The following is a 20,376-nucleotide window of genomic DNA, read 5'->3' on the forward strand; positions in this document are numbered from 1 at the left end:
GCACCCAGACTCCTCATGCAGATCTGCTCAGCAGGTCCCCCGTCGTTGTCACGAGTGGAGCTCCACCGGACAACCGTACACGATCTCTTTGCCGGTGGGGAACCCCACAGATAGACCTGTTCGCGACCGTGTACAACTCCATTGTCCCAGTTCTGCTCCCGGATGCCAGACGACAACTCCCTCGGAGATGCATTCGGGTTCCGGTGGTCGGGGATAGCTCTATAACGCCTTCCCCCCCTTCCCGCTGATCACCAGGACGGTCTCCAAATGATTTCGGATGCAGCCGACGCGATCGGACACGCCTTGTGGCCGGACAACCGTGGTTTCCTGCCTTCTTCACACTCTCTCGAGCCAACTTTCTCCGACTCGAGCCCAGACCGGATCTCCTCACTGTTCAGGGAGGACGGGTTCGACACCCGGACATCGAGACCTTCCCTTGGTGGCATGGAGGATCCATCCCTACTCGGTTACCGATCTCAGTACGGAAGTGCATCCTAGCTGCCCGGAAACCGGCACACCCAAAAATCCTACAGGCTAAAGTGGAACAGATTTCTTCGTTTCTTGTCGTTTGGACAAACACCTCGACTTAGCCCAAGGGTCTACACCGGTGGTCCTGGAATTCCTGTGTTCCCTTATAGATGCGGGGCTCTGCCTCACATCAGTTAAATGCTACCTGTCCCGCAATCGGCTCTCCTTTCCTTCACACGGCAAGCCTTCTTCTTCAAGGACCCTCTTGTCAAACAGTTTTTGAGGGATGCAATAACCTATTCCCTCAAGCATCCTTACTACCGACTCCGGCTGGAGCCTCGAGACGGTGTTGGGGGCCTTGCAGTCTAAACCCTTTGAACCTTTAGCCACCAAGACATAGACTGCTAACTTGGAAAACGGTGTTTTTGGTGGCTATCATCACGTCTGCCCGCCGTGCGGGCGAACTTGGTGCTTGTGCGCGAGACGAACAGCCTTTTCCTTAGGTCCATTTGGACAAGGTGGTTCTCGGGACAGATATTACCTTTTTACCTAAAGTGTTTCTCTTCTGCCTCCATATGTGCCAGGATATTGTTCTGCCTACCTGGCCCCGAACCCGACCACCGAGCCGAGCGGGCCCTCATACCCTGGACGTTCGTAGGGCCCGACTTTCTATCTGGACGAACTAAGGACTCGAGCCGTTCTGAGAGACTGTTCAAGTGCTACTCACAACTAAAAGGGACTGCCGGTGTCGCTCAGAGATCTCTAAGTGGGTTTCTAAGACTGTCGCTCTATCCTATGAACTTGGGTAAACCCTGCCCGGATAGAGTTCGTTCCCATGCCACGAGGGCGATAGCAGCTTTCTGCCTTCCTGTCTGGCATCCCTTTAGAGGACATTTGCAAGGCTGCGTGTGGTCTCAACCTTTAAGTTTTATTTAGACACTATAGGTTGGATACAAGAGCCAAAAGGGATGCACTTTTGGGAGGGCTGTTATTACTCCAGGGCTACACTAAACAGGACACTGTGCGCCTGATAGTCCAACCGTTATTCCTCCAAAGACCTTGTTGGAAGTATGGAGGTCCTCGTCAGGCTTGCTTTATGAGTGGGATTTTATCCAAGTTTATAACAAAACAATTACTCATATATGTTGTTCAGTTATCTTTATTGGTTATTGACTATGATGTGTTTCAAATATCATGACACTCCCCGCCTCCACTGACTTTAGCTGCCAGTCTCAACCCATTTGTATGATTCGCAGAGACCACGAAGAAGAAGGACAGGTTGCTTACCTGTAACTGTATTTCTTCGAGTGGTCATCTGCGAATACATACAAATCCCGCCCATCCTCCCCTCAGTGTCCTGCTCACATTGCTCATTCTCTTGCGCCTTCACGGCGGAAAAATTGCGGAACTGGGGAAAAGAGCGGGAACGGAGGTTTTATAGGGATGGGCGGGGTTACCCGCCAAAAAGTTTCAGCATGTTGCAAAGTGTACTTTGCCTAGTGATTCCAGAAGTTTCCGAAGGCACTGCGCAGCGCAGTACAACCCATTTGTTGTATTCGCAGATGACCACTCGAAGAAATACAGTTACAGGTAAGCACTGTCCTTATATATATATGGTTTCTACTAAACCATTTCATATGCACAGTCCATTATCTGGAATGATGCAGTGCTATGGCTACTGTACTTGACTGTTTTTGCTTCTGTATCTGAATATACATGGGGCCCTCGTTGAGCGTGGGGGATCTGTTCCAGACACACACCCCCTGGTGGATGCCAAACCTGCGGATGCTCACCATTGGAAGTGGCTGTACCACAATTGAAGACAATAGCAATTTGGAGAGCTACCTCCTCCCTTCTCACCCCTGCTCCTCTTTCTCTCTACCTTCTCTCCACCTCTTCCCTATTACTGCTCCCCTCCTCCCCTCACCTCATGCTGCACTGCGCTCCTCTTCTCCTCCCACCTCACCTTGGCATGCCTTCCTCTTCCCCCCGCTATTCCTTCTTTCTCTTCTTCCTCTTCCTCCTACCTCGTGCCATGCTCTTCCTTGTGCCATGCTTCCCTCCTCCTGCTGTTGGCCACTTTCTCTTTCCTTTTTCATCCTCTCCCCTCACCCCCCCCCCGGGCTTGCCATTTGCGGATGCTAAAATGTGGATGGCAAGTCCATGTACATTCGGCCCTCCCTATACGCGGATTGTCATGCGCGGATTTGAGCATAAACGCATGGCAATCCAGGGAAATTGTCCCATGGCGGTTTCTTGAACGCGCGCCACCATTGGTGACAAGTCCCCCTCTCTTTCCCTCCCTCCCTCCTGCCTATCTACCTACCCTCCCCCCCGCTTACCTGCTCCATTGCCACGACGACGCCTCCCCTGCCGCCCCGCAGTTCAAGGGCCAGGTGCTGCTCGTGGAGGCCAAGAGGCCTCCAGGCTGCACCTGGCTCTTTCACGGTGGTGGTGAGGAGAACGAAGCTTGGCCTCATCCTCCTTGCCGCTGTCTAAAGGGCCTCTGGGCCTCCAAGCTGCCCCGGCCCTGAACCGTGGCGGCAGTGAGGAGGATGAAGCTAGGCCTCATCCTCCTCGCCGCACCCGCGGAAGAAGGGCTGGTGGAGCCTGGAGGCTTGGGCCTCCAAGCTGCCCCCGGCCCTTGAACCATGGCGGCAGCAAGGAGGACGAAGCGGGCCCGTCCTCCTCGCCGCCGCCGCGAAGGGCCAGGGCAGCCTGGAGCCTCTGGGCCTCCAAGCTTCCCCAGCCCTTGAAACGTGGGTGGCAAGGAAGATGAAGCTAGGCCCCGCCTCCTCACTGCCGCTGCGGCAAAAAAAAGGGCCAGGGGCAGCCTGGAGGCCTCTGGGCCTCCAAGCTGCCCCCGGCACTTAAACACACGGCAGCGGCGTGGGACAGAGCAGGTAAGTGCGAAGGGGGAGGGAGGGTAGGTATACAGTAGAGGGAGGGAAAGAGGAGGGAGGAGAGGGACTTTTTTTCCCAATGGCGGGGCACATGCGTGCCATTGTGGACAATGAGACTTTGAGCATACGCGGATTTGGTATAGCGGGAGGGTCCGGACAGATCCCCCACGTATACCAAGGGCCCACTGTAATTGTATAAGAGGGCCTACTGATAAGGGAAGTAAAGCTGATGATACAGGTTTTCTGTGGACTCTGCTATCCATACAGGTGTTGTCTTAATTGGGATATTTGCGAATCCAGTTGAGGTGAGTATGGCTAGGCTTTCTGTTTGCTCTATGACATAAATCTGTAAAAGAGAGATCAGCAGCATTGGGACTTCCAGGTATTGCTGGATTATAGCTTGCACCGTCATGTCAACATACCAAGTGGTGAAGTATCATGAAAGGTACAGTCCAGCACCATCTGGAGGGCTGCATTGTCCTATCGCTACTCTAAAAGTGCTTTTCAGCTACTGGGTACTATCCGGCTCATTCAGAAAAATACTCTCTTTAATTATGAATATCTTGATTAGGCTCCTCCATGGACTGTGTGTGGGCTTATGTTAAACCATGTTCACCAGGAATTTTTAGGGAAAATAATTTAGTGAATTGTGTGTATTCATGATTCTGTGAGAATTCCAATATATTGAAAGTCAGGGTCAGATTTAACTTTTACTGTACATTTTGTGTATTTTCTTGGGCAAGTGAAACATTTGCATTACTTCAGTTTGGAGATGGGCAGCTCTGAAAAGCTCTGGTGAGCAATTTCCATCCTCTAGGCACACCACAACTGTCACTAAGCCTAGCAAATCTAAAACATTGAAAACTTTAACAATGAAAGTGATACAGTATTCACGGTCTGTTTTGGCTTTTTTTTTTAAATTGGGGTCTGCACCATCTTTTCTCCCTCCAGGGGGGTGAAAGAAACCTTCAGGCAGAATTTTTTCATGAAGTCTCTCTGTAGTAGTCTGCAAGTTACCAAAGTGTAGTTTTGTCCCATCCTTTACTTTGATATTTTCTATGGATATCAATACATCTTATTCTTTTTCCCCTCTCCAGGGTAAATAGCACCCATGTCTTTCTCTGTCCGTTATTTCAGAAGCACTGCTGTATGCCGTAAGTAACTCAGAGACTGTAACTGGAGAGATCTGATCTACATACAGATTTCCTGCTTGCTGAAGTACATGTAATCTTGCTCCTTAGTTCAAATCCAAATTGTCATCCTTATTTAAGATCTTCAATACAGATACAAAGAATGTTTTGCTATGTGTGTTGGAGTCGTTTTCTGACTTAGGATGACTAAGGCAAAAATCATTGGGGTTTTCTTTTGGCAAGACATAATAATAGGAAAGTGGATTTGGGCTTTTTTATCACAAGCTGATGGTTATGTTCTACTCTTTGACTGGGCTCTGGCGTGTTAACCTTTCTGATTCATGGGCCATTGTGTACAAAGAGTTTGGTTCCATAAGCCCCCCACCCACCCATGGATACCAAAATCTGTGGGTCCACATTATATACAATGGTGTAGTAAAACGATGTCCCTTAGATAAAATGGTAAATCAAAGGTTGCTTTTTGGATTTTATTGTAATAGTTTTTTCAAGCTGTGGATGGTTGAATCCGTAGATGCAGAATCCGTGGACATGGAACTTATGATTTATGTTTCAGATGTGTGAAAGATAATAGCTGTATCCCTGTATCATTTAAATCTGAGACTAGTTTTATTGTGCTGTTAAGAAGCTGGAAAGAGCTATAACCAACCATGAGCCATGCAAATTCTACGCTAAAACAAGAGGAGAAATTTAAAAGCAATAATAACAACAACAGCAACAATACTTTATTTATAATCCCGCCTCTCCATCCATGACCTGTGTCGTATTATCTGGATTGACAAACCTGATTAGCACTGATAGTGCTTAATTCAATCAGGCCAATTCCAACCCATAGTTACACAAGCTGACAAGTTTAAACTAAGCAGAATTTTCTGCACTGCTAGGTTTGATGACATGGCAAGCTGTGTTGAAGCAAAAGCTTTCCAAACTAGTGGCATGGGTCAAGGCTCATGGCAGTTCATTCCTCCTCATTGTTACACTAGATTAGGATAGTATAACAAGACAATGGAGGAAGGGAGAGGCAAGAGTACTAGATCACCATGTCCTAAAGCACCAGGCCTGAAAGCAGCACTTCATTTTCTGGAGTGTATTGCATAAAGAACTCTGGCGGGTTACAAACCGCCATTAAAGTACGGACCAGTCCGTACTAGGGTTAGGAAGGTGCGGTGCTCCACAACCCAACCCTAGTACGGACGAGTCCGTACAAATGGCGCTCCCCTTCAACAGGGGGGCCGCCATGACGACGTCACACCGCAACCACTCTACATGGGGCGGCGCGGACGTGACGTCGTCGGTCGCGGCAAGGCGCCTAGGCGCCCTTTCCGCGAACCAGGAAGGAACTCCGTTTCGGAGCTCCTTCCTGGTTTGGTGGCGGCGCTTTGCTTCGCTGGGCGCAGCCTTCAGATGGCTGCGCCCAGCGAAGCAATGGAGAAGGGGCCAAGCGGCCCCTTTCTCCTTCTCCCCGCCGCCGTGGGGTGTCCTTGGGGCTTGAAGCCCCAGGGACACCCCTTCTTTTCAGGCGCGGGAGAAGCGGCGTTTTGCTGCTCCCCGCAGCCTGAAAACGGCGGATCAGGGCCTCAGCGGCTGCCGTTCTACCAGCAGAGGCCCCAATACACCAGGGAAAGGGGCGGGTGCAGCCCGATCCAATGGGCGGTCTATAACCCGCCACTCTTTCTTTGTTTGTTCTGGATTTCTTGCCAGTTAGTTACATTGGGTGATCCTCAAATTCTAATTTTATGGGAATTATCTCAAGAAGAGGTGGGTTCCTTGAAGTTGAGGCTGGAAAAGAGGTGGCACCATGCAGATATTCCAGAAGTGAGTTCTGACCATTAAGAGCTACAGGGAAGCATGTGTCAAGTTATTTAAGGCTGTACTGGCTGTGATTATTTCCTTGACATATTTTTCCTGAAAATAGCATTTATTTGTAGAAGTCCAGAGTTTGAAATGGCAAAATATAATGCATTTTATTATATGCATAAGTTCATGTTTCTTTTATAGGGGAGGAAGTTGTTACAGTGAACACACCAGCTTTTGCAGAATCAGTCACAGAGGGAGATGTCAGGTGGGAGAAAGGTGAGAGGCTGTTTCTCCCCTTGTTCATTGTGTTGGATTTCTTTTTCTTCCCTTTTCCCGTATATCCTTCTTTTGATCTGCTGTAGAACTGTACTGAAATTTTAATTGGGTAAAGGGGCCCTGGATACTCATGGATAAAGGTCGGCCAAACAATGTAGGTTCGAAAATCGATGATTTATAAAAGGAAACATCCAATAAGAGAGAGAGAGAGAGAGAGATGCCTGTCCTATGATTATGATTTTACAAGTATAGTGCATCCTTATTATCTTTTGGGATTTGATTCTAGGACCCCCTGTGGATACTAAAATCGGTGGATGTTCAAGTCCCATTAAATATAATGGCTTAGTAAAATGGTGTCCCTTATATAAAATGGCAAAATTAAGGGTTGCTTTTTGGATTTTGGGTTAATAGTTTCAAGTTGTGAATGGTTGAATTTGTGGATAAGGAATCTGAAAATACAGGGCCAACTATACATCTTATGAAAATAAATGTAAAGAACTAAAACTTGCATTGAAACATTGCTGTTACTATAAAAAAGACAGTAGAGCATTCCTCCTTAGTTAACTGTTGTTCTTTTCATTGTATAGCTGTGGGAGATACAGTTGCAGAAGATGAAGTGGTATGTGAGATTGAAACAGACAAGGTAAATATACTGTTTTTCTTTTTATCATTATCACCACCATCATTAAACACAATATAAACATCCCACTTTTATTTATATATGCAAACAGGGTTAGAAAAATTAAATGGACAATGATAAAACATAGGCAAGAGATAGCTACTTGCAAATTATGCCAAGTTGTTTAATATTCTGATGTCTGAATATGAAAAAAATATTTCAGTTATGCTTGGTAGGAGCTAGTATCTACTCCACAATTCCCAGAATGAAAGTGAACAGTCTTATGTACAGGGAAGAAGACAAGGTTAATTATTAAACCTTCAGAAACTTTTAAAGAAATGAACAATTCTTTTAAAGCAATCAGTATCCACTCATTCCTCTTTTATCTGCAGACATCTGTACAGGTTCCAGCTCCGGCAGCTGGTGTAATTGAAGCACTTCTGGTCCCTGATGGAGGGAAAGTAGAAGGAGGTACACCTTTGTTTAAACTCAGGAAAACTGGAGGTAAGTCAGGACCCTGTTACTAACTGATCATTTCACTTTTCCAGATTATCTGTTGAAGCTGTGTTGTTGTGTGCCTTCAAATCATTTCTGACTTACAGTGACCCTAAGGTCATGGGGTTTTCTTGGCAATCTTTATTCAGAGGAAGTTTGCCATTGATTTCCCATAAGATAGAGAGCATGTAACATGTCCAAAGTCACCCAGTAGGTTTCATGGCTGAGTAGGGAATTGAATCCTGCTCATAGTTAGCAGTCCATCACTCAAACCACTATGCCACAGTGGCTCCGTGTTTAAAGCTACGCGTAATTTTAATTCAAGAAACTTTAAATTTTGCAGCTTAAAAAACCTACACTGATACACAGATTTTGTAATTCAATTTACAGTGGGTCCTCCTTATACTCGGATTTGCTGTGCATGGATTTGAGCATCCGCAGATGGCAAGCCCATTTTGTCCCCAATGACGCGCGCCGCTATTGGGGACAAAAGTCCCTCTCCTCCCCTCCTCTTTCCCTCCCTCCTTCTGTCCTTCCCTCCCTCCCTCCCTCCCTCCCTCCCGCTTCTCCTCCTCTTTGCTGCCACGGAACCTCCTCCTCACCGTCGCTGCCGCCATGGGAAAGGCCGGATGGTGGTGTTGAAGGCCAAGAGGCCTCCAGGCCACCACCCGACCTTTCTGTGGCAGTAGCGGCAAGGAGGCCGAGGCTTGGCTTCCAGCACTGCCACCAGGCCTCCTCGGCGCATTGGCCTCCTCACCATTGCCACTGCAGAAGGGCTGGGTGGAGGCCTCTTCGCCTCCAACACCACCACCTGACCTTTCCCATAGTGGTGAGGAGGCTGGGTGGCGGTGTTGGAGGCCTTGAAGGCCTCTAGGCTGGCGCTGCTGCTCCGCCGCCTCATTGGTGCCCTGGAAGGGCCAGGTGGTATTGCTGGAGTCCAAGCCTCAGCCTCCTTGCCACCGAGGCCGTGGAAAGGCCAGATGGTGGCCTGGAGGCCACTTAGCCTCCAACACCAACACCCAGCCTTTCCCACAGCAGCGGCGGCGAGGAGGAGGAGGAGGTAAGCAGGGAGGGAAGAAATGAGGGAGGGATGCGTGCCATCATTGGTGACAATGGGACTTGAGCATATGTGGATTTTGGTATGCACAGGGGGGGTCCAGCAGGCCGCGTATACCAAGGGCCTACTGTACATCTGACTGAACTGTCTACTTCCAACACCAAACTGTCACATTACCGTTTTGTAGTATTTTAGGGGCAGTATAGGAAAGCATTGTGGCTTCTTGAAAGGTGTAGAAAAAAAGGTGTAGATTGTTTGAGGGAGCATGCAATGTGGTGGCATGCCACTCAGAAGCAGTTGCTGCTTTTGTGTCCATAGAAGCTACAGCAGACTGCCAAACTTTGGATTTTAAAGGAAGCATATGGATCTTAGTCTTCTCATGCTGGTTGCTAATGGCTGCTTTGTGACCAGATTTACTTCCAGAAATCAAAACTTTAAAAGCTGAGGCTTTAGCTGCAGTTTCTCTAAGGTTAAAGTTAGGTTGCTCCAGATTGGCCGAGTTTCAACACATCTTTCCAACAGTCAGCATGAGAAGCCGGGGATTTCAGTTGATGTATATAAGTTTTTATATAATCAATAGACAGTCTGATTCTCTTGGAATATGCTGTTTTTCTTATAATTAGAAAAAAACTGAATGTTGTATGAGAGTTTATCCATCAGCCAAAGATCCCACAGCCTTCTCCACCAGTTTTCGATTTTGAGATCGCCAGTCATCTAGCATAACACAGAGCACTTTTGAAGCATTTAGGTCCCAATGATGCTTTTCTACCAGGTGATAGGAGACTGTTAAATGATCTGGTTTCTGTCTGCAGTTGTAACTGGTTTTCATCTTTCTCTTGTTTAGCTGCACCTGCCAAGGCCAAACCAGCAGCAGCCCCTGCACCAGAGCCTGCAGCCCCTGTGGCACCTCCTCCTGCAGCACCGATTCCCACTGCAATGCCTCCAGTGCCCCCCGTGTCAGCACTCCCTGTTGATGCTAAACCAGGTCAGACCAAAACAATCTCTGGACTTTAACAAATCCCCTTTATCGTAGAAGATCAGTCATAGAATCATAGAATTGGAAGTAAAAATTGCACAATTCTTTGTAGACAATAATAAAATCACTTTTTTCTTGCTGTGTTCTGTGCTTCGAGCATCAACACCAAAATGAGTGTTCCTTCTCTGTCCTAAGTGTCCTTGATGTTAAGCCACTTTGGCTGGTAACATTGTTCTCTCAGTCCCTTGACCTGTTTTTTCCCCCTCCACTTCCTTTCAGTGTCTGCAGTAAAGCCAACTCCCGCAGCTGCTCCTAGTGTGGAACCTGGTGTCAGCAAAGGTGCCAGATTGGAACAAAGGGTAAATTTCTCAGGTTTCACAGTCTGGTGAGGAATGGTATGAGTTACCCACCTCCCGAATGAGGTGCTGGGTTAGTGAAGTTACTTGAGATTGAATTGTTCAATAATTCTCTTATGTGAAAGAGCTAACAAAATTCTGTTCAGAACCTAAAGTTCCTAAAAGAAGTGCCCACCCTTCCTTCGTAGCTAGGGATCTCTAAACAGCTCCCCGTTTGAGTCTCCGTGTGCTCTCTCCTATGTGTGTGTGTGTGTTATCTCTCAGCTCGTGAGACAAGGGAGAGGGGGGGAGACTTTGCCTCCCTGTTTGAATCCCTGTGCACTCTCCTCTCTCTCTCTCTCTCTCTCTCTCTCTCTCTCTCTCTCTCTCTCTGTCTTATCCCTCATTCTTTCATAGCCAGAGCTAACAAATAGCTGGTGAGACAAGGGAGAGAGAGTATGCTGAGGTTTGTACTCCATTTTGCAAGCCATGAGCCTTGGAAATGCTGGTAGTGAAGAGAGATTTTGTGTGTGTGTGTGCACACAGAAGTTTGTTTCCCCATTTTCCATACCAAGACTGTGACCCTTGGGAGAAGTCCAGAGAGGGAGAAGGAGGGAGGGAAGTGGTGCTTTGTTTCCCCTTTTAGATCTTTTGTAACACGCCCCAGTGTTTGACCCTTGACTTATCCACGCATCATATCACAATCCATGATTTTGGCCCCAAAACTGCCCTTGAATTACACATGAGGTCAACTTATACATAAGTATATGTGGTACTGTTCTGGATGCAAGTGATGATCAGTAGTGTAAATCCTTGTCTGTGTTAACAAGCTGTCTGTTTTTATGTACTTTTATGACTAACTGCTTTACAGTCCTTCCGGCTAGCTTTCTCATTGGAACCGTGTCTTAAACCCAAATTCTGACATGTGTTAGTTTGGGCTGAAATGGCTGTAGCTTCACTTAGGTTTAATATTTCTTTGTTGCTCACTCTAGCTGATTTCTGGGTTCATTGCACAAAAGAAGTGTCAGTCTAATTATATTACTTGGTGTACCAATCTGTTACAGCATATTGATCAGGAAGAAAGAGAAGGAAGGAAAACTCTGTGACTTGCATTATTCCAGATGGGAGATAATGGAGAAATTATTGCTTTCATTTCCTCTTCAGGTGAAGATGAATCGGATGCGTCAGCGCATTGCTCAGCGCCTCAAAGAGGCTCAGAATACATGTGCCATGCTGACAACGTTCAATGAAATTGATATGAGGTAAGATGAAAATATTCAATAAGCCCACATCATTCCCTTTTGCATTCCATAGGAATTTTTTACTTACTGATTTTCTCATTGTTGCTCACCTCTTCAGAGTTTTTTAGTGGTGTCCTAGGCTAATGGTTTTCACCAGCTTATTGAGAGCGTATTTTGCACAGTATGGATAGATGCTGGGGTGGAGTCTTGACAAGCAAGCATCTCTAACTCAAAAAAGTATAAAATTTGCCTTCCACCATCATTTATTCTATACTCATCTATAAGTCTAAAAAATTATGCCCAAAAAATTGACCCCAAAATCCCAGGTTGACTTATTTATGGGTCACTATGGTAATGTGATAGCAGCTCTTTCAGATTTCCACACGTGGCAGGGAGAGGGGTTTATTTCTCTCTGGAGCCAAGCAGAAAGAATCCTGGGTGATTGATTGATATTGCTGTTTGCTTTAGAGTCCATCTCTCACCCACACGTCTGGCTGGAACAAAAGATGAAACAATGAAGCAAAAAGCCTCAGTGAGAATCTCTTGCCATATGCACACATACACACACTGAAGGAGGCTCCAAGTTTTAATTTTGGCCCCAAAACTTGACCTTGACTTACACATGAGGTCGATTTATAGTTGAGTATATACATTAAATTGTTCCTGTGTTCCTACTCTATTTAGCTAGTTCATGTCTCAGACTGAAATTCTTTTCAAATAAGGATTCAGTAATGCAGCTTACCAAAAGTTTTTCTGGGGCTCCACTTGGCCTTTGCATCTTACTTGGGTGTGGGAGACCAACAGTGTTCAAACCAAGTGCTTATGTGGCCTGAGCACTAATGGATTTGTGAAGGGGGAAGCTTCTATTTCAGTGCATTAAGGGTAATGGTACCCAAATCAAATTGCCCCATGAAATGCTATCCTGCTCCTTAAGACAAAACATGTAAATATTTGTGCTTGAAATAATAAGGTTGGCAAAACAATCATGATTTGAGAGGAAGTGCTCCAATTTATCTCTGCTTAGAGGCTAATGGAGGTGTCGCTTTACTCTGGCCCTGGGCTCTTGTTGCAGCCAGTAATCTGTTTTGGATTGATTGTCTTCAGTCTGGATGCCGTGTAGTCAACTTGCAAGGACCTGGCCAGGACCTTTTGCCTTCCCACTGGGGGTCAAAGTCTGGTGTGAAGCTTGCTTATGATGGCTTCTTCCTCTCAAACTACTTCATTCTAGCAGACTGTGTATCTTGGGAGGTAGTAATGTCTTTGGGCAGTAATCCTAACTCTAAACAAGATTAAGCAAAGGAAAACAAACACTCTAAACCCAAAGGGACACTTTCACTTTCTAAAAACTGCCTTGTAAAGCCATATTGTCTGAGAGGTAGAAGATGAATGTTACAACTTCAATGTTTGCCCAGAACTGTCAAGCCAAAGTTCAATTTATGCAGCAGGATTTGGTTCCACTAAGTGAAGGGTGGAAATGACTGTTTACTGTCCTATAATTAAAAATATTTTTCAAAGACTCATTGTGTTGGGGATCTTCCAAGGGATGTAGCCCCTAATTCATGTTCTCTGTTTGTTTTTTAAAGTGTGACAAAAGAAACTACCCTGTCTCCCCCCAAAAAAGATATACCCATAAAATAAGCCATAGCAGAATTTCTAAGCATTTGTGCAATATAAGCCATAACCCGAAAATAAGACATAGTGATAGGCGTGGCTATGCAGTGTACTGGTGTGGAGCGGTAAAGAAAACTGCTACCATGTTTCCCTGAAAATAAGACATCCCTAAAAATAAACAATAGTGTGTCTTCTTGAAGAAATATAAATATAAGACACTGTCTTATTTTTGGGGAAACACGATAGACAGTTTAATTTTAAGATTTCTTTAAGTAAGAGCATAGGAGATTAGACAAAGGAAACAAAAATTTCCTTCTTATTTATAATTTATCCTAAAGCATCCTTCTTCTGTTTCAAGACATTGGTCTTTTCTACGCAGTATAATATACTCTGGCTTGGTGGTAGTTTCAAAGCTCTTGGGCACAGAGGTTTGCTGTCAGAGATTTTTTACTGGGTATTCCGTTGATTCAACCTGGGACCACCTCAAGAAAAACCTGCCTTCTGCCACTGAACTGTGGGCTCTTCCTGAGATAATCTGTAGGAATTTGGAATCTGCTCATGGCTCGTAGTTTACTTTCACACAGGAGAGGGCACTGAGTAATCATGGGCATTTTAGACCAACGAAATTTTGTTTTGATGGCAGTTCTATGGTTGTTGCTAAACTGGCTGCTGAGGAATTATATTCAAACATACTCATTAGTGCCAAGTTGAGGTGTGCTGTGCTAAGAAAAGTTCCTACCACCATATCTCTTTTGTATCAATTTAGTCTGGAAACAGTAGAAAACAGAAAAATAAATATTTCATTGTGGCCTTTGTGGCTGTTAATTTCAGTCTTGTCTAGCAAAATAGGATTTTAAGAAGTTTGGAAGAAATACTGGGGATTTTTATATCTCTTAGTGCATCTGTTAATGCAGAAAACAGTGCAATCAGCCTGAATTTTCAATTTTCACTGTTGCTGAATGATTTTGCCTTGTTTCATAGGGTTAGTGCCAGCTGTAGCATGAAAAAATTGCAAGCCATATTTGAGATGTAATTTGATCCACAAAACAAATATAGGTCAGGCAGGATGTATTGCAGATTTGGGACCTGTGTAGACAGAGAAAACAAGAAGTTTTCTAACCTTGGTAATGTTTATGATCTCACAGGTAATGTGTTCTTATGCTGTCATTTTCAGTAACATCCAAGAAATGAGAGCCCGGCACAGGGACAGTTTCCTAAAGAAGCACAACATGAAACTGGGCTTTATGTCTGCCTTTGTGAAAGCTTCAGCCTTTGCCTTGCAAGAACAACCCGTTGTCAATGCAGGTGAGAACACTGGGCCTGTATTTGTGAGATAAAGATGGCCCAGGAGTTTGCAAGAGCAAGTCTGTATGGGTGTTGAGATTTCTCAGGACTTTGCCCAATTGTGAAATTGCACTAGCAGTTGGGATTTTCAGTTAGTATACTATCATTTTTTTTAACCATATACAGTACTGTTTTATTGCATTTGCTGAAGTTCCCCACCCCGACATGAAATCTAAACTGTAGCCTAAGAGCATCTTAATCCATTCTGTCATCATCATGATTCCTTAGGTTTGCAAAAAAGCAGCTTGGTTTCCAAACCAGGCACTTTTTGTCTGTGCTACCAACTTCCTCTCCTTGGTCTTCTAGGTTGAACAGCAGGCTTTGGGGAGAGAAATTATTTCCCCCTCTTGCGCTATGTTTTAGAGAATTTGGAAAAACCGCAAGGATTTTTTCTTCCAGGCTCCCATGAACATGGCTTGTGAATAACAGGCACTCCAGCAATGTGAATCAAATTTGATGTGTAACTAACTAGTCAGTAATGGAGATGGGATAACCTGGAGGAATACAGTGTGATATTTTATATTTACCGTATAATGCTGCCTTACAAAAGCAGCATTTACATAACTTTTAACAAGATATTTTCATGGTATTTCTTCCTTTCTTCAAACTCTTGTACAAATGAATAAAATTATACTCAGTCTCCCAGGACCTCTAGGAGGCATTGAAGACTTAAAAGAAGGAGACTTGGATACAGATCTGGCTAAAGCAAAAGGACTAGCCGATTCTCTCCCCCCCTCCCCCTCTTTACCTTGTCTAAACATCTCTGTAAATGTAACAAGACCGTGTCCCTCCAAGCCCTCTAGCAAAGATCTAAATTAAAAATGGAATCTTTTCTCACTTTTGTGATGTGAGTTGGAAGCAGTAGTAACTGCAGTCCTTTTTTGTTTGTTTGAAGGTTTCTTTGCCTGTCACCACCTAGTGGATGGTAAAAACATTTGGTAGGTCCAGTATTAATTATCCATGACTTGAAAAGCAGAGGTGTAGATAGGGTTCCTTTCTTACTTTGGGCCATATTCAGTAGCACCTTGCCTCCTTTTCTGACATTATATAACAGCTTGTTTTTCTTTTTCAATCTAGTGATCGATGATACAACCAAAGAGATTGTATACAGGGAATATGTAGATATCAGTGTTGCAGTGGCCACTCCTAGGGTATGTATTTTGGGACCATCTTTTGTCTTGCTCTACCTTTCCTTTTTGATGTCAAGGGACATGATACACATAGAAGCCCTGTAGGCTCCCTTTTCTGAAATCATACAATCCGTTTACATTTAGTTCATTGGTTGTCCTAATTACCTGTTGCACACATTGCAGGAATATATTATTAGCAAAGCCAAAATTTTAGTTCTCCCCATCTGCGATTGTTTTACCTAAAACCTGGCTTGTACCACCACCACCACCCACTGCACTGGTGGCTGCTGTAATGTTATATGATGTTATGGATGTCCTATCTGACCTAGTAATCTCTGTTCCCTATAGGGTCTTGTGGTTCCTGTCATCAGAAATGTAGAAACAATGAATTTTGCTGATATTGAGCGAGCAATCAATGAACTAGGAGAGAAGGTAAGGCCATCCCAAGTGGGTGAAAATGAAAAAGAGGGACAAAGGGGCTTCTTGTGGCAGTTGAAAAGAATAAACAGGGAGAATTTGCATTTAAGAGGGTGGAATGATAAAGATTCTGGTTCAGCAATTTGACCAAAAACAATGTTAAATCTGCACAGTCTCTAATTTCATACAACTCACCTTAAAAAAATTACTTTTGCAAGCTATAGCTCTAGAATCTTCCTGTGAGCAGGATAGACATTCTGGCTGGGAGGATCTAGTATAGTGTTCTGGTTTGAATATTAATCAATAGGGTGCCTTCAGAAAACATATAAACATGGCACTAAAGCAATAGCCTTGACCTATCATGTTCCCATTGTTAATATTATCATGTCAGACCCAAGATTGAATCCCACCCTCTGGACATCTGAGGTGCAGTGCCTTCAGACTTGGAGCTTGCATTGGCTGTCATTGTTAATAGCTATTGATAGAAAGTTTGCAGCGACGGAAGCTTACCCTTTAAGAAGTAATCTAAACTAGTGCTCATCACCATGTCCAATTGCATTGCACAAAAAGTATTGTTGATAATGCTGATGATAGTAATCTATTCATAAAAATAAACTATTTCACATTTCTCAACATTTTAACGCTTGTCTTCGCAAGCATCAATAGTAGTGGGGAGATGCATACTCCTCCTCCCATGTTTTCTTGGACATATGCATTTTATATAGTGGTCAAGTTAGAAGTGAGAATAAGTTTGTCCCAAGCATACCTGTGATCTTTTTCTGCACACATAAATGGTTTGTTGGACATAGCAGTGGCAAATTGTGATGGTGCTTACCTTCCTTGGAACTGCTGGTCTGTGCGTTCTGTATTGTAAAATGCAGATTCTATTAAAGCCTTAAGCTGCCTGAACACAGCAGATTACAATGCCCCCACATACATAGTCATATTGTAGCTTCTGAATTAGACATCTTCAGCCTAGAAGGTTTTGTTTCTATGTTCTGAAATTGTGATCACTAAAGAGTTCCAGTTAATGGCCTATATCAGTGTGCATTGGCACTAAAAATGTTTTCCCCCTCAAAAGCCTGGAGTGGGAAGGGAAGATTATCCCGCTCCTGTTGGCTTCCACCATTTCTTTACCAGAAGTGCTACATAGGATCCTGCCCACTATTTTTGCCAGTCACTATTGATCTGCAGATAACATTGGGGAGAAGTATCTGAACTGTTCACATGCTTAAAAAGAGGGAGAGAATTTATCTTACTTGGAAAAGATAGGAAGCAGCTGGGTAAATGCCTGTTGTTCTGTCTTGTTTTCTTTTCTCTTTTTGGATTCCTTTACATTTTGCAACTTAAGTAAATCTGTGATGTTCCTGGCTTTTTGTCTCATTTTAGGCCCGCAAGAATGAGCTTGCCATTGAAGATATGGATGGTGGTACATTCACTATCAGTAATGGTGGTGTATTCGGGTCCCTGTTTGGAACGCCTATCATCAACCCTCCTCAGTCTGCTATCCTGGGCATGCATGGCATCTTTGACAGACCTATTGCTGTTGGAGGCAAAGTATGTACCATGTGGAAAGTTCCAGTGTAGACAGATTAAACAACTTTTAAAATATTACTCAAGATACCTTTCCATGGCTTGCATGGCTGCTCAGCTGAGATGACTTTTAAATTGCCTAAATCTCAGCTGGGATGACTTTAAAATTGACTGATTCAGTGGACAGGTTCCTATCCATACAGAAAGTGTTCATGGCAAAGTATTTCTCATATGGTCATAGTAACATTTCAAGGAGAGGAGCTTTTAGTCTAGTGAAGTGGAAGAAATTAAGATAAGTTTAATACTTCCCAAGTATAGTAAAAAAAGGTTCACTAACTCGAACTTTGGTGTATGGATATTTGGCAAGCAATTCAGCTTAAGGTGCATATGCTGGAGATGTATGAGAGGGAGTTGTGTGCAAAGAAATCCCAAATTGTTTGGAAGAAGTAGGGTTTAGTTCAGGGATATCTACGTTTGGTTTTGGTGGAAAGTGGGGTCCTTTCTTGACCAGGTATCATAACCACAAAGAAGGACAAGACACCTTAAAATGTAGGACATAAAATAAAATCTAAAAACACTAATATAAATATAAATCCGTTTCAAATTGTGTATTTACAGCTATATTACATATGCTGTATTTTATTATATATTCAACTGTATTTTTGTGATGAACTTGTCTTTGGTAAAATGTCTTTTTGCAATATACATATAAAATCTGAGGAAGACAAATACTTAAAATTGAACTTTACTAGCAACAAACCCTTGATTGAATCTACATTTAAATGATTCCTTTCATTTGTCCATTGTGCTAAAATTAAGGGGAAAAAACTCTTTCAACGTTTGCATTGTGTCCTCAAACAGCCCATTGCCCAAAAAGTTTGCTGCCTTTTCCCCTCAGAGAAACAAATGCACCCTGAGCTCTAGGGATGTCTTCTCTATTGCTACTTCTAGGAAAGATGCATTCTGTCTCCCTATGTGCAACGAGGATATGCTACCCAAGTAGATGCATTTCTCGAAGGGGAACAGCAAACATGGTGTTACTCAGTGGGCTCAAAATGGAAGACATGTTGAAATTCCTCCTGGATAGAAGGTTGAAATGTAGTGCATGTCCTAGAAAAGGAGGACATCTGGTCACCCTGTTTCTTGGTTATGCTAGGGCCATTGGAATTTATGAAGTTTGTTTAAAAATTAACTTGCTTAGGCCTTGAAGAAAGGAGCTGAAGTAACTCCCCCCCCCCCCCAAAAAAAATGATGAGTATAACTATGATATTTTTCCTCTTTAGGTTGAGGTGCGACCAATGATGTTTGTAGCCCTGACCTACGATCATCGTTTGATTGATGGTAGAGAGGCAGTGACTTTCCTGCGTAAGATCAAGGCCGTGGTGGAAGATCCTCGGGTGCTGTTGCTTGACCTGTAAATTGGCAGCAGCATATCTCCCTCACTCTCCCCAGCCAGCAGAGGAAGTATCTAGCACCAACAGACAGAATAGAGGACTGTGAGGAATCAGCAGGGCTTCATTCCAGCAGCAGCCTCCTCATCATAGTGGCAGGAGGTGCTTTGAAGGGAACCCTCAGGGTACCGTGCTACCTACTTTTCCTGCCTCTTCCAAAGATAATTCATTTTCTTCCCTAAGGCAGACAGTTTTCATGAGTACAGGTGTAACCTACCATTCCCCTCGACTTCTCACGCCAAATAGATCTAACATCACCTCTCTCCTAAAATGTCGTGGGAATAGAAGCTGTCTCCTGTTTAGCTGCATCTTCTTTCCCAAGCTGGTGTTGCACAGAATTTCTGCTTTAATTCACTATTAGCCATGCAGGCTATTAGAGAGAGGAAGGGTTGCTGGTGGGTCTCTGCTTCATCTGAAAGCTTTAGCTCTTGTAAGCGAAGCTGGCCTGGAAACCTGTAAAGTGACTCTATTGCAGTGCCTGGTCTTCTATACCTCCAGCAATGGAGAGGAGATCTTTAATCTAGCCACCTTGTGGTTGCTTGACCTTAGCAAAAGTGAGGCACTTCTAAGGGTTTCTGACTCCCTTGTCATTTTCTACGCCCTGTGCTTGCCAAGAGGCAGTGTTAAGGACTGTTTTCACAGATTTTCCTCCAACCTAGTCCCTTCAAGAACAAGAAAATGGCAGTGACAAATCCAGATGTTCTTCTCTTTTGTTCTACCCTAATAGGGCCAAATTGGTGTCTGTCAGGGCCAGGTTAAACTGATTTTCAGAGATTAGGGGGAGGAAACAGCCCTCTACAGCTGTCCTGTATTCCATCTAATACTCAGATGATGACTTCATCAACTTCTTGTCTGCAGCAGTTTGATCTGATTATGGGATAAAGTATGTTGGGACTGGACTTGTCACATGTGGCATGTATCTAAACCCAAGACTGCTGGTTCATGGGGATATATCCTTAGTACATTAGGCGCACATGTATTGTTGAGTGAGAGGGTTGCTAGTGCCTGCAGGGTTTATTACTCTTGTCGCCGCACAGAACTTGTAATTAAAGTATTTAATGGACAGATTTTAAACAAAATAAAACAAGGAAATTACATGTGTGCATGTGAATGAGACATGGATGTGTGTGTGTGTGTATGTGTGTGTTGGGGGAGTTGGATTTAAAGGAGGACAGTAATAAACTCCAAAATATGTTTCAACTAATAAGCATAAAGGAAAAAATATGAGCTGATTTTATTTTGGCCATTCTTAGTAGAGGAAATAAACTCTTGATACCTCAGTTCTAGATATTTGAACTTCCAGTGTGTCATATGAGCCACCTCATTCTAATTCAAGTGTAAAGTTAAGGTATTGATGCTATATCCAGGGGTAGCCTTGTTGGCCAAATAGCAAAGTACAATAACATCCAAAATCCACAAAACAGTGATAAATGTACTAAATACATGTTGCAAGCTATTGAAGATCAACTGACGACTTCATCAGGCAAAGGTATGAAAAATCATACAGTGGAAAGAAAAAAATATGATAATGTTATGTTAGTCACAGGCGTACATTTTGAGATGACGACAACGTTC

The 20,376-nt window shown here is 44.0% G+C and overlaps 1 protein-coding gene across 3 annotated transcripts in view; it reads left to right on the top strand.

The window, feature by feature from the left end:
* The window catches only part of DLST (dihydrolipoamide S-succinyltransferase), a 35,203-nt gene extending 15,122 nt beyond the window's left edge, over positions 1–20,081 (top strand). Inside the window, exons 4-16 of one of the 3 annotated variants that reach the window (XM_042451077.1) lie at positions 3,551–3,558; positions 4,478–4,525; positions 6,518–6,592; positions 7,180–7,235; positions 7,604–7,715; positions 9,608–9,748; positions 10,019–10,098; positions 11,239–11,336; positions 14,101–14,231; positions 15,348–15,421; positions 15,749–15,832; positions 17,207–17,374; positions 18,634–20,081. In XM_042451077.1, the coding sequence (XP_042307011.1) occupies positions 3,551–3,558; positions 4,478–4,525; positions 6,518–6,592; positions 7,180–7,235; positions 7,604–7,715; positions 9,608–9,748; positions 10,019–10,098; positions 11,239–11,336; positions 14,101–14,231; positions 15,348–15,421; positions 15,749–15,832; positions 17,207–17,374; positions 18,634–18,768 (1,210 nt within the window). In that variant the 3' untranslated portion in view covers positions 18,769–20,081. Of the gene's footprint in view, positions 1–3,550; positions 3,559–4,108; positions 4,167–4,468; positions 4,526–6,517; positions 6,593–7,179; positions 7,236–7,603; positions 7,716–9,607; positions 9,749–10,018; positions 10,099–11,238; positions 11,337–14,100; positions 14,232–15,347; positions 15,422–15,748; positions 15,833–17,206; positions 17,375–18,633 lie in introns of all 3 variants that reach the window. The other 2 variants (XM_042451069.1, XM_042451060.1) reach the window with 2 other exon arrangements.
* The last annotated feature ends 295 nt before the right edge of the window (positions 20,082–20,376 follow it).

Source organism: Sceloporus undulatus, chromosome 1 (assembly GCF_019175285.1).
Source record: "Sceloporus undulatus isolate JIND9_A2432 ecotype Alabama chromosome 1, SceUnd_v1.1, whole genome shotgun sequence".
In the NCBI taxonomy this organism is placed as follows: Eukaryota; Metazoa; Chordata; class Lepidosauria; order Squamata; family Phrynosomatidae; genus Sceloporus; species Sceloporus undulatus.